Source organism: Saccostrea cucullata, unplaced genomic scaffold (genome assembly GCF_032062105.1).
Source record: "Saccostrea cucullata isolate Sc308-1 unplaced genomic scaffold, CSIRO_AGI_Scuc_v1 ctg9764, whole genome shotgun sequence".
In the NCBI taxonomy this organism is placed as follows: Eukaryota; Metazoa; Mollusca; class Bivalvia; order Ostreida; family Ostreidae; genus Saccostrea; species Saccostrea cuccullata.
Window position 1 is genome coordinate 1 of NW_026924726.1, and position 13,296 is coordinate 13,296.

A 13,296-nucleotide genomic window follows, 5' to 3' on the forward strand; every position below is an offset into this window, starting at 1 on the left:
ACTCAGGCTGCTGGTAGGAGGGCTGAGTCCCTGGCACCTCGGGGGGAACGGTGATCAAATATCGTATCGGGACTGGGGCAGGTGGCTGAATGGGCTGGGCCAAGATCCTGGGAGGGGATGCAACCCTAGGGGGCGAGTTCATCCTGGGCGGGGACCTGATCCGGATGCGGGACTGGCCGGCTGTGTTGGGTGGGAGACGGTATCTGTGGGCCGGGGCACTGGAGGTCACAAGGGTGGCGGGCTTCGTCAAGGCGGCGGGGAGGGGCTGTCATAGGGGGATCAGAGATCTCAATTCCCTGTGACAGCACCCGTTCCTCCTTCTTCTTCTGTCTTCTGTTGTCCCTGTTAAGTATAAAAGATACTATAAGAACACATACACTTTAAAATCATAGATAAATATGCCAATATTATGCAGTTTAAATAGGGATATTTACCAGAGTATCAGAGTTGTCTGGTTGAGGGGCAGCAGTTGAATGCTGGTCAACGCAGACACTCTGGGGTCCTCTGTCACCACCTCCCTGATCCTGTTGTAGGAAGTCAGGATGAGGCTCCATCTGGACAGGGTCTGTTGGTTGACTCGCTTGACTGGGCCGGTGTGAACCTCCATCAGCCTCCTCACCAGCATCTCCATGTACCGTTTGGTATCTGGATAGCTGGCTGGCCCACTTCCTGTTCCCACGAAGGACCTGAAGAGTAGAATGAGACAATTCAAATACTGTACAATAAGACAAATAAACATAAGAGCACAGATAAATAAATACCTAAACACTTACCGCTTAGTCTTCTCAACACCGGCTTTGGGGGGGTGATCTGGCCGTCTTTGAAGACATAAACCTTCCTTTGGGTGGAGAAGACTTGGGTCTGGCCTGGAAAACAGCTGGCCTCTGGTCCCGGGGCTCCAGCTTCTCCCACAAGGAGATCAGCTGATCCTGCTGGGTCCGGGTCAAGGTCCTGCACTCCCTGAGCTGCAACAAAAAGTCAGCCAGGTCGTGCACCTGCCGCATACCAGACGTGGGATCCGGCATCTGTTCCTCTTCCTGCAAGAAAGTAAAAAAAGTCAGACTATACTAATGTTTACTTAACAATAAGAAGCAATAGATAGAGAATGGGTTCTACTTACTGTCTCGTCTTCCTGGGCTGGTGGGTCCTGGGTCGGAGGATGGTACGCAATCTTCTCTGTTTCCTTCCAATTTCAAGCGCACAGAAAGAAGGGGGGATGAAGGGAAAAAGGGAGAAAAGGAGAGAATGGAAGGGAATTTCGGGTCGCCGCTAGGGGCGCTCAATAAAGATAATTAATGCGGGTTTTTCTGCCTAATTAGAAAGTTTAGAGTGCATTATTAAATATATTAGAGAGATTTAAATAGCGGATTTTTAGGGATTTTTAAAATTGTTTTTACGGGTATATATTTATGGATTTTTGGTCTTTTAGGGTCTCCATATTTATTTTCCTGGTACTTTTGAGCATTATTTCCTCTTTTTGGAATAAATATCTGTCTGTTTTAATATTTTACAGCTTATTTAAGCTGCAATTTAGTACTTCAATTAGGGCTTTATTTCAGCCCCTTTAAGGAGTTTCCCCATATTTTTTTGACTTTTATTGATTGTTTTCAAGTCAATTTTGGCATATTTTGCCTTGATTTACACCAAATAATTTTTTTAAACAATTTAAACAGCCTATTTTTAGCTGTTATTTTCTACTTCATTAGGGCTTTATTACAGCCTCCTTTATTTTAAATTTTTAGGCTTATATGGCCTTTATTTACTGCAAATTAGACCTTTTCTCAATTTTAATCAAGTATAATCCTTGCAAATTGTGTCATTTCTATACATTCCTGTGGTGTAATGGTAACACACTTGCCTAATTTACTGGCAAGAGATCTGGGTTCGAATCCCGGTGGGTTTTTAACTTTTGACACATGCTGCAAGTGATTTTCTCTATAAATTTTAAAGAATAAGACATGAATTTTTTAAATAATAATTTTATTAACTTTCCCTCTGCTTTTTACAAGGGCTTGGGACCTTCTAGCTACAAAATACAAAGTAAAATATACAAAATACAAAGTAAATCATAACTAGGCAGCATTAAAGAGTTTTTTTTTGGTATTTTTCAGTTTTTTTTAATTTTTTTTTTGTTTTTTTAAGTTTTTTAAATTTTTTTTGGTTTTTTCACATTTTGTTATCGGTTCAAGGTGGATCCTGGTCCTCTGGCGGGGGTTCCTGGTCGTCTGGTGGGGCATCTGGTGGGGGTTTCTTCCTCTTCCTGTTGGAGTAGCCTCGTTGTACCATCCTTTGCACCCAGTCCGCGTAGCTCTCCTCCGAGGTGGCCTGGCAGTACCAGTTGCCAAAGTACTGGCGGTGCCTAGGTGCAGTCTTTGGTTCCTTACACTTACTGCACCTATTCGGTCCACGGCGTGGGGCGTACTTGTTAACGTACTCTCCCATCTCCTCCTTCTTGTCGACCTTGCGTCTGTAACAGGCCGTGGAACCGGGCACGCGCTTTGGCAACTTCTGGGGTGGGAACTCAGGCTGCTGGTAGGAGGGCTGAGTCCCTGGCACCTCGGGGGGAACGGTGATCAAATATCGTATCGGGACTGGGGCAGGTGGCTGAATGGGCTGGGCCAAGATCCTGGGAGGGGATGCAACCCTAGGGGGCGAGTTCATCCTGGGCGGGGACCTGATCCGGATGCGGGACTGGCCGGCTGTGTTGGGTGGGAGACGGTATCTGTGGGCCGGGGCACTGGAGGTCACAAGGGTGGCGGGCTTCGTCAAGGCGGCGGGGAGGGGCTGTCATAGGGGGATCAGAGATCTCAATTCCCTGTGACAGCACCCGTTCCTCCTTCTTCTTCTGTCTTCTGTTGTCCCTGTTAAGTATAAAAGATACTATAAGAACACATACACTTTAAAATCATAGATAAATATGCCAATATTATGCAGTTTAAATAGGGATATTTACCAGAGTATCAGAGTTGTCTGGTTGAGGGGCAGCAGTTGAATGCTGGTCAACGCAGACACTCTGGGGTCCTCTGTCACCACCTCCCTGATCCTGTTGTAGGAAGTCAGGATGAGGCTCCATCTGGACAGGGTCTGTTGGTTGGCTCGCTTGACTGGGCCGGTGTGAACCTCCATCAGCCTCCTCACCAGCATCTCCATGTACCGTTTGGTATCTGGATAGCTGGCTGGCCCACTTCCTGTTCCCACGAAGGACCTGAAGAGTAGAATGAGACAATTCAAATACTGTACAATAAGACAAATAAACATAAGAGCACAGATAAATAAATACCTAAACACTTACCGCTTAGTCTTCTCAACACCGGCTTTGGGGGGGGTGATCTGGCCGTCTTTGAAGACATAAACCTTCCTTTGGGTGGAGAAGACTTGGGTCTGGCCTGGAAAACAGCTGGCCTCTGGTCCCGGGGCTCCAGCTTCTCCCACAAGGAGATCAGCTGATCCTGCTGGGTCCGGGTCAAGGTCCTGCACTCCCTGAGCTGCAACAAAAAGTCAGCCAGGGCGTGCACCTGCCGCATACCAGACGTGGGATCCGGCATCTGTTCCTCTTCCTGCAAGAAAGTAAAAAAAGTCAGACTATACTAATGTTTACTTAACAATAAGAAGCAATAGATAGAGAATGGGTTCTACTTACTGTCTCGTCTTCCTGGGCTGGTGGGTCCTGGGTCGGAGGATGGTACGCAATCTTCTCTGTTTCCTTCCAATTTCAAGCGCACAGAAAGAAGGGGGGATGAAGGGAAAAAGGGAGAAAAGGAGAGAATGGAAGGGAATTTCGGGTCGCCGCTAGGGGCGCTCAATAAAGATAATTAATGCGGGTTTTTCTGCCTAATTAGAAAGTTTAGAGTGCATTATTAAATATATTAGAGAGATTTAAATAGCGGATTTTTAGGGATTTTTAAAATTGTTTTTACGGGTATATATTTATGGATTTTTGGTCTTTTAGGGTCTCCATATTTATTTTCCTGGTACTTTTGAGCATTATTTCCTCTTTTTGGAATAAATATCTGTCTGTTTTAATATTTTACAGCTTATTTAAGCTGCAATTTAGTACTTCAATTAGGGCTTTATTTCAGCCCCTTTAAGGAGTTTCCCCATATTTTTTTGACTTTTATTGATTGTTTTCAAGTCAATTTTGGCATATTTTGCCTTGATTTACACCAAATAATTTTTTTAAACAATTTAAACAGCCTATTTTTAGCTGTTATTTTCTACTTCATTGGGGCTTTATTTCAGCCTCCTTTATTTTGAATTTTTAGGCTTATATGGCCTTTATTTACTGCAAATTAGACCTTTTCTCAATTTTAATCAAGTATAATCCTTGCAAATTGTGTCATTTCTATACATTCCTGTGGTGTAATGGTAACACACTTGCCTAATTTACTGGCAAGAGATCTGGGTTCGAATCCCAGTGGGTTTTTAACTTTTGACACATGCTGCAAGTGATTTTCTCTATAAATTTTAAAGAATAAGACATGAATTTTTTTAATAATAATTTTATTAACTTTCCCTCTGCTTTTTACAAGGGCTTGGGACCTTCTAGCTACAAAATACAAAGTAAAATATACAAAATACAAAGTAAATCATAACTAGGCAGCATTAAAGAGTTTTTTTTTGGTATTTTTCAGTTTTTTTAAATTTTTTTTTTGTTTTTTTAAGTTTTTTAAATTTTTTTTGGTTTTTTCACATTTTGTTATCGGTTCAAGGTGGATCCTGGTCCTCTGGCGGGGGTTCCTGGTCGTCTGGTGGGGCATCTGGTGGGGGTTTCTTCCTCTTCCTGTTGGAGTAGCCTCGTTGTACCATCCTTTGCACCCAGTCCGCGTAGCTCTCCTCCGAGGTGGCCTGGCAGTACCAGTTGCCAAAGTACTGGCGGTGCCTAGGTGCAGTCTTTGGTTCCTTACACTTACTGCACCTATTCGGTCCACGGCGTGGGGCGTACTTGTTAACGTACTCTCCCATCTCCTCCTTCTTGTCGACCTTGCGTCTGTAACAGGCCGTGGAACCGGGCACGCGCTTTGGCAACTTCTGGGGTGGGAACTCAGGCTGCTGGTAGGAGGGCTGAGTCCCTGGCACCTCGGGGGGAACGGTGATCAAATATCGTATCGGGACTGGGGCAGGTGGCTGAATGGGCTGGGCCAAGATCCTGGGAGGGGATGCAACCCTAGGGGGCGAGTTCATCCTGGGCGGGGACCTGATCCGGATGCGGGACTGGCCGGCTGTGTTGGGTGGGAGACGGTATCTGTGGGCCGGGGCACTGGAGGTCACAAGGGTGGCGGGCTTCGTCAAGGCGGCGGGGAGGGGCTGTCATAGGGGGATCAGAGATCTCAATTCCCTGTGACAGCACCCGTTCCTCCTTCTTCTTCTGTCTTCTGTTGTCCCTGTTAAGTATAAAAGATACTATAAGAACACATACACTTTAAAATCATAGATAAATATGCCAATATTATGCAGTTTAAATAGGGATATTTACCAGAGTATCAGAGTTGTCTGGTTGAGGGGCAGCAGTTGAATGCTGGTCAACGCAGACACTCTGGGGTCCTCTGTCACCACCTCCCTGATCCTGTTGTAGGAAGTCAGGATGAGGCTCCATCTGGACAGGGTCTGTTGGTTGGCTCGCTTGACTGGGCCGGTGTGAACCTCCATCAGCCTCCTCACCAGCATCTCCATGTACCGTTTGGTATCTGGATAGCTGGCTGGCCCACTTCCTGTTCCCACGAAGGACCTGAAGAGTAGAATGAGACAATTCAAATACTGTACAATAAGACAAATAAACATAAGAGCACAGATAAATAAATACCTAAACACTTACCGCTTAGTCTTCTCAACACCGGCTTTGGGGGGTGATATGGCCGTCTTTGAAGACATAAACCTTCCTTTGGGTGGAGAAGACTTGGGTCTGGCCTGGAAAACAGCTGGCCTCTGGTCCCGGGGCTCCAGCTTCTCCCACAAGGAGATCAGCTGATCCTGCTGGGTCCGGGTCAAGGTCCTGCACTCCCTGAGCTGCAACAAAAAGTCAGCCAGGTCGTGCACCTGCCGCATACCAGACGTGGGATCCGACATCTGTTCCTCTTCCTGCAAGAAAGTAAAAAAAGTCAGACTATACTAATGTTTACTTAACAATAAGAAGCAATAGATAGAGAATGGGTTCTACTTACTGTCTCGTCTTCCTGGGCTGGTGGGTCCTGGGTCGGTGGGTCCTGGGCTGGTGGATCCTGGGTGGGCGGCGGGGTCTCCAGGGTGACAGCGGGTGTCGGCCTCTCTGTAGACCCTTCGGCACGGGCCGGTGACCTGACAGCACTGCGTTGCCTGACAACCCTAGGGCTGGATGGGGGCCTTGCAGTGCTGGATGGTGGTCGGTCGGCGCTGGCCAAGGGCTTCCCGGTCGGCCTCACAGCTACACCCTGGACGTCGAGATCGGGTAGTGTGGGGTCGTCCTCTGCCTCTTCCTCCTCAAATCCCTCGTCGTGGTCCTGGTCCTCCTCCTCTGGTGTGGGGTCCTCCTCTCGCACTTCCTCGGGAACGACCTGAAGTGACTTGCCTGTCTGGGAGTACAAGTACTCAACTCCGATCAGCTCCCCCGTGTAGGCCCTGGGCTGATGGAAGGCGGGGTCTAAAGGGTTCCCCAAGACAGTCTGTGCCAAGTGGTTGACAGTGTGGCGTAGAAGTCCGCTGTACCTGTGACACAGCGGAGCCTCCACTTCCACGGCGTGAGAAGCCCTGTCCTGGTTCCACCTGTAGAGTCCCTCCAGGAGAAACGCCTGATAGTTAACGTCGCTAGCACTGGTACCTGTAAAATACGAGTAAATATAAGTGGCATTCAACAAACTTTTGACTGAGTACTACTATAAGACTTTGACAAAAGACAGTAGACTTACCGGGAATGAACCTGTTCAGGTGCAGGTGGAAGGATTCCAGGGAGGTGGAACCTCTGGCACAGCGGTACGTGGGCAGGGTCTTGGTGCCCTTCCTCAGGGTCCCTGTCTGGGTGTACAGGGAGACGTTGGGTGGGTCCTGTATGCATCCCACGTGCCGCATCTGACTGTCCCACACATCCCTGGCCTTGTCCTCGTCTAGGAGTGGCGTCCCCAGCATGTCTCGGCCCTGCTCCCCGGAGAAGACGTCGATCAGCTCCTCGATCCTCTGACTTATCTCGACGGGGGTCCTGGTTGTTCGTCTGCAGTGCAGGCCGAGCTCCTTCTTGGACAGCCAGTCCTGTTCCTTCCCCCGAACAGTCACTCCCGCGCTGTAGGCCTGTGTCTCCTTCGCTTCCTTCAGGGCTGTAAGGTCCTCCTCACTCCACTGGAAAATGCAGCCGGACAGTCGTCTCATGAACAAGGGGTAGAGGGCGTGGGACTCGGTGGTGCAGGCGCTGGAGATGCGACGCATGAAATCCCAGATGTCCAATCTGACCTACAAAGTAGAAAACATAGAATTTTGAGACCAAAGTAAAACAATAAAAATAAAATAAATTACACATCTCCTTAGATATCACATACCTGAGTCACAAGCGCAAGGATGACACGCAAATTCGTGAAGCGTTCCATATTTTTCTTTTTCTAATTTTTCCACTGAAATTTAAAAAAAAATACATATTTTTAAAAGTGGGACAAACACAGCTCTCTGATTGGTCTAGAAAGTGGAACTTCACCACGAAGATTGCTCAGCTAGTAGCGCAAAGGATGGTACGCAATCTTCGTGGTTTTCTTCCAATTTCAGAAGGGGGGATGAAGAGAAAAAAAGGGAGGTAAGGAAAGAAAGGAAGGGAATTTCGATTCGCCGCTTGGGGCGCTCATTAAAAACAATTAATGCGGGTTTTTCTGCCTTTTTACAAAGTTCAGAGTGCATTATCAAATATTATACAGAGATTTAAATAGCGGATTTTTAGGGATTTTTTAAATTGTTATTACGGGTATATATTTATGGATTTTTGGTCTTTTTGGATCTCCATATTTATTTCCCTGGTACTTTTGAGCATTATTTCCTCTTTTTGAAAAAAATATGTCTGTTTTAATATTTTACAGCCCATTTTAGCTGCAATTTACTACTTCATTTAGGGCTTTATTTCAGCCCCTTTAGGGTTTTTCCCCATATTATTTTGACTTTTATGGTTTGTTTTCAAGTCAATTTAGGCTTATTTTGCCTTGATTTACCCCAAATAATTTTTTGAAATAATTTAAACAGCCTATTTTTAGCTGCTATTTACTACTTCATTAGGGCTTTATTTCAGCCTCCTTTATTTTGAATTTTAAGGCTTATATTGCCTTTATTTACTGCAGATTAGACATCTTCTCATTTTTAATCAGATATAATCCTTGCAAATTGTGTCATTTCCAACATTCCTGTGGTGTAATGGTAACACACTTGCCTAATTTACTGGCAAGAGATCTGGGTTCGAATCCCAGTGGGTTTTTAACATTTGACACATGCTGCAAGTGATTTTCTCTATAAATTTTAAAGAATAAGACATGAATTCTTTTTTAAATGATTTTATTTACTTTCCCTCTGCTTTTTACAAGGGCTTGGGACCTTCTAGCTAAAAAGTACAAAGTAAATTGGCATATATACAAAATACAAATTAAAATTATAACTAGGCAGCATTAAAAGATTTTTTTTGGTATTTTTTCAGTTTTTAAATTTTTTTTTTTGTTTTTTTTTAAAGTTTTTTTTTTTTTTTTTTTAGTTTTTTCATATTTTGGGTTCGGTTCAAGGTGGATCCTGGTCATCTGGTGGGGGTTCATCTGGTGTGGGTTCATCTGGTGGGGGTTTCTTCCTCTTCCTGTTGGAATAGCCTCTCTGTACCATCCTATGGACCCAGTCCTCGTAGCTCTCCTCCGAGGTGGCCTGGCAGTACCAGTTGCCATAGTACTGACGGTGCCCAGGTGCGGTCTTCTGTTGGTTGCACTTACCGCACCTATTCGGTCCACGGCGTGGGGAGTACCTGTGGACGTACTCTCCCATCACCTCGTTCATGTTGACTTTGCGTCTGTAAGAGGCCGTGGAGTCAGGCACCGTCTTTGGCAACTTCAGGGGTTGGAACTCAGGCTGCTGGTAGGTAGGCTGAGTCCTTGGCACCTGGGGGGCAAGGTGATCAAGTATCGTACTGGGACTGGGGCAGGTGGCAGAACTGGCTGGGCCAAGATCCTGGCAGTGGATGCAATCCTAGGGGGCGAGTTCATCCTGGGCGGGGACCTGATCCGGACGCGAGACTGGCCGGCTGTGTTGGGTGGGAGACGGTATCTGTGGGCCGGGGCATTGGAGGTCACAAGGGTGGCGGGCTTCGTCAGGGCTGCGGGTAGGGGCTGAGGGGCTGTCATAGGAGGATCAGAGATCTCAATTCCCTGTGACAGCACCCGTTCCTCCCTCTTCTTCTGTCTTCTGTTGTCCCTGTTAAGTAAAAAGAATACATACACTTAAAAATCATAGATAAATATGCCATTATTATACTGTTTAAATAGGTATATTTACCAGAGTATCAGAGTTGTCTGGTTGAGGGGCAGCAGTTGAATGCTGGTCAATGCTGACACTCTGGGGTCCTCTGTCACAACCTCCCTGATCCAGTTGTAGGAAGTCAGGATGAGGCTCCATCTGGACAGGGTCTGTTGGTTGGGTCGCCTGACTGGGCCAGTGTGCACCTCCATCAGCCTCCTCACCAGCATCTCCATGTACCGGTTGGTATCTGGATAGCTGGCTGGCCCACTTCCTGTTCCCACAAAGGACCTGAAGAGAAGAGTAAGACAATTCAAATACTGTACAATAAGACAAATAAACATAAGAGCACAGATAAATAGCTATACACATACCGCTTAGTCTTCTCCACACCGGCTTTGGTAGGTGATTTGGCTGTCTTTGAGGACATAAACCTTCCTTTGGGTGGAGAAGACTTGGTCCTGGCCTGGAAAACAGCTGGCCTCTGGTCCCAGGGCTCTAGCTTCTCCCACAAGGAGATCAGCCGATCCTGCTGGGTCCGGGTCAAGGTCCTGCATTCCCTGAGCTGCAACAGGAAGTCAGCCAGGTCGTGCACCTGCCGCATACCAGACGCTGGATCCGGCAGCTGTTCCTCTTCCTGCAAAGTAAAAAGGTCAGTCTATACTAATGTTTACTTAAACACTAAGAAGCAATAGATAGAAATTGGTTCTACTTACTGTCTCCTCTTCCTGGGCTAGTGGGTCCTGGGTCGGTGGGTCCGTCGTCGTGGTCCTGGTCCTCTTCCTCGGGTGTGGCGTCCTCCTCTCGCACTTCCTCAGGAACGACCTGAAGTGACTTGCCGGTCTGGGAGTACAAGTACTCGACTCCGATCAGCTCCCCCGTGTAGGCCCTGGGTTGATGGAAGGCGGGGTCTAAAGGGTTCCCCAAGACAGTCTGTGACACAGCGGAGCCTCCACTTCCACGGCGTGAGAAGCCCTGTCCTGGTTCCATCTGTAGAGCCCCTCCAAGAGAAACGCCTGGTAGTTGACGTCGCTAGCACTGGTACCTGTGAAATACAAGTAAATATAAGTGGCATTCAACAAACTCGTGACTAGATACTAAGACTTTGACAATAGACAGTAGACCTACCGGGAATGAACCTGTTCAGGTGCAGGTGGAAGGATTCCAGGGAGGTGGAACCTCTGGCACAGCGGTACGTGGGCAGGGTCTTGGTGCCCTTCCTCAGGGTCCCTGTCTGGGTGTACAGGGAGACGTTGGGTGGGTCCTATATGCATCCCACGTGCCCCTTCTGACTGTCCCACACATCCCTGGCCTTGTCCTCGTCTAGGAGTGGCGTCCCCAGCATGTCTCGGCCCTGCTCCCCGGAGAAGACGTCGAACAGCTCCTCGATCCTCTGACTTATCTCGACGGGGGTCCTGGTGGTCCTTCTGCAGTGCAGGCCGAGCTCCTTCTTGGACAACCAGTCCTGTTCCTTCCCCCGAACAGTCACTCCCGCGCTGTTGGCCTGGGTCTCCTTGGCCTCCTTCAGGGCTGTAAGGTCCTCCTCACTCCACTGGAAGATGCAGCCGGACAGTTGTCCCATGAACAAGGGGTAGAGGGCATGGGACTAGGTAGTGCAGGTGCTTGAGATGCGACGCATGAAATGCCAGATGTCCAGTCTGACCTACAAAGTAGAAAACATAGAATTTTGAGACCAAAGTAAAACAATAAAAATAAAATAAATTATACATCTCCTTAGATATCACATACCTGGGTCGCACTCCAGGACGGGAACTTCTTCCCCACATAATTGGGGCCACAGCAGTCCCTGTCCACATACACCACCTCGGGCGGGTTCACGCTGGCTTCCCTGTACCTCCTCTGGATTCCCTCGAACATGGCGTCCAGTCCAGCTCCCTCTCCGGCGGTGATGACGGAGATGAGCACCTGGCCGTGCTCATTTCCCACGTTGGTGGCCCACGCGGCTGTCTCGGACGCGGCTCCCTGGAGCTTCCTCACCACCTTCTTGGTCGAGTCGATCTTCAGGATGTGGCCGTAGACTGAGGTGATGCCAGCTTTGACTTCATCCAGTCTCGACAGCACGTCTTGGCAGTAGACCGAGTCAGGCACTGGCAGGAGGGCATCTTGATGGGCGTGGGCGGGGAGGGGAAAACCGTCTTCATCGTCAGTCCCTTCTTCTGGGCGGAGCTGAAGGTCTGGCAGTCGCTCAGGTAGTGCGCCGTCCTCTTGAGGTACTCCTCTCTGTGCAGTTCCGCGAGGTTCTGACGGAGTCTGGCAACACTGTTCCAGAGTCCACGCTGTCTCAGCATCTTCACCACTTCCAGGTCGCAGGCCATCTTTCTGGTGAAGATGCACGGAAACTGGAGGCGGTGCCCCACGTCGAGCTGGTCAAGCAAGTCCTGGTTCCAACTGCTGAGATTTTTCTTGCTTTTCGGGCTTTACAGGTACTCCGTGGCCATGTAGTAGAACCCTGAGAGACTCAGGACTCTGCGGAGCGTCCTGTAAATGCCCGAGGAGATCAACTCCTGCCCAACGCAGTCTTCCCCAGGACACGTCAACCTAACTCTCCACAGCTTCTTTGGCATCCAAAGAAAGATGGGCCTAGCAAAGTACCTACAAAAACAGAGAAAATTTAGTACCAAAAATAATCTTTATTCTAATACAAAATAGATATTAAATAATTAAAATGAAGTACATGTTCCCTAAGAATAATGCATACCTGTCAATGGTGGGAGGCTGGGCATACACTAGGGCTGGCTTGGGGGGGGGGGGTGGTACCACATCCGGTCTATGGTGTCGAAGCACATCTCCAGCTTTCCCTGCTGGTTGACACAGAAGAGGGCCTTGGAGATCCACTTCAGGTCACATGGGTCCAGCACCTGTTTCCAGGCACTGTACACCACATCTACAACTTCGTATGACAAAATAAGCAAAATGCAAATAATAAAAAACAATACACAGAATTTCAGAGTTCATTTCCTTATTTTACATCTATAACATTCTATATGATATTAAATAATTTTTGTTTATATCTTAGTAAATTTATATCAGTAAATATTAAAATGTTATCTATTACTTTATTGGCTAAATGAATGTATTATATGTTATGAAAGCTAGATACTGAGTAGATAATGAGAAAGCACAGAAACAGACACCAATATATATTAAAGAAAAAAATATAAGCTAGAGATAGATATATATTAATTTGTGTTTGTATATATATATACATGTATATATAAGCTACATAGTGCTAAACTATACACCATCATCTACACAAACTCACCACTGGAACTAAACAAAAAGAAAATAGCTGTGAAACAAATAAGAAATGACTTTGGACATGATGCCAGATGTCAAGTCTGACCTATAAAGTAGAAAACACAGAACTTTAAGACCAAAGAAAGAAAATAAAATGATTGTTATACATCACATACCTGAGTGGCACTCCAGAACGGGAACTTTTTCCCCACATAACTGGGGCCACAGCAGTCCCTGTCCACATACACCACCTCGGGGGGGTTCACGCTGCCTTCCCTGCACCTCCTCTGGATCCCCTCGAACATGGCGTCAAGTCCGGCTCCCTCTCCGGTGGTGATGACGGAGATGAGAACCTGGCTGTGCTTATGTCCCACGTTGGTGGCCGACACGGCAGTGTCGGATGCAGCCCCCTGGAGCTTCCTCACTATACCTTCTTGGTCGAGTCTACACTATCTTCAAGATGCGGCCGTAGACTGAATTGATGCCAGTATTTTTACATTTCCAATGTCTTCGTGCGAAATAAAATTACAAAAATTTAAAAGACTCCAAAAAATTCTAATGGTTCATCGATCGGCGCGGTTAAAAAAAATCACGTGCGGGCGGAACAAA

General features: G+C 47.2%; 1 protein-coding gene across 1 annotated transcript; it reads right to left on the reverse strand.

The window, feature by feature from the left end:
- Positions 1 to 4,704: 4,704 nt before the first annotated feature.
- Positions 4,705 to 12,992, reverse strand: LOC134267127 (uncharacterized). The gene is made up of 11 exons (XM_062749347.1): positions 12,864 to 12,992; positions 12,713 to 12,720; positions 12,208 to 12,321; positions 11,909 to 12,042; positions 11,179 to 11,813; positions 6,879 to 7,413; positions 6,159 to 6,790; positions 5,813 to 6,075; positions 5,474 to 5,725; positions 5,259 to 5,381; positions 4,705 to 5,146 (listed from the first exon to the last, which is right to left on the reverse strand). The coding sequence occupies exons 1-11, from the start codon at positions 12,990 to 12,992 to the stop codon at positions 4,705 to 4,707; spliced, it is 3,267 nt and encodes a 1,088-aa protein (XP_062605331.1).
- Between the last annotated feature and the right edge of the window lie 304 nt (positions 12,993 to 13,296).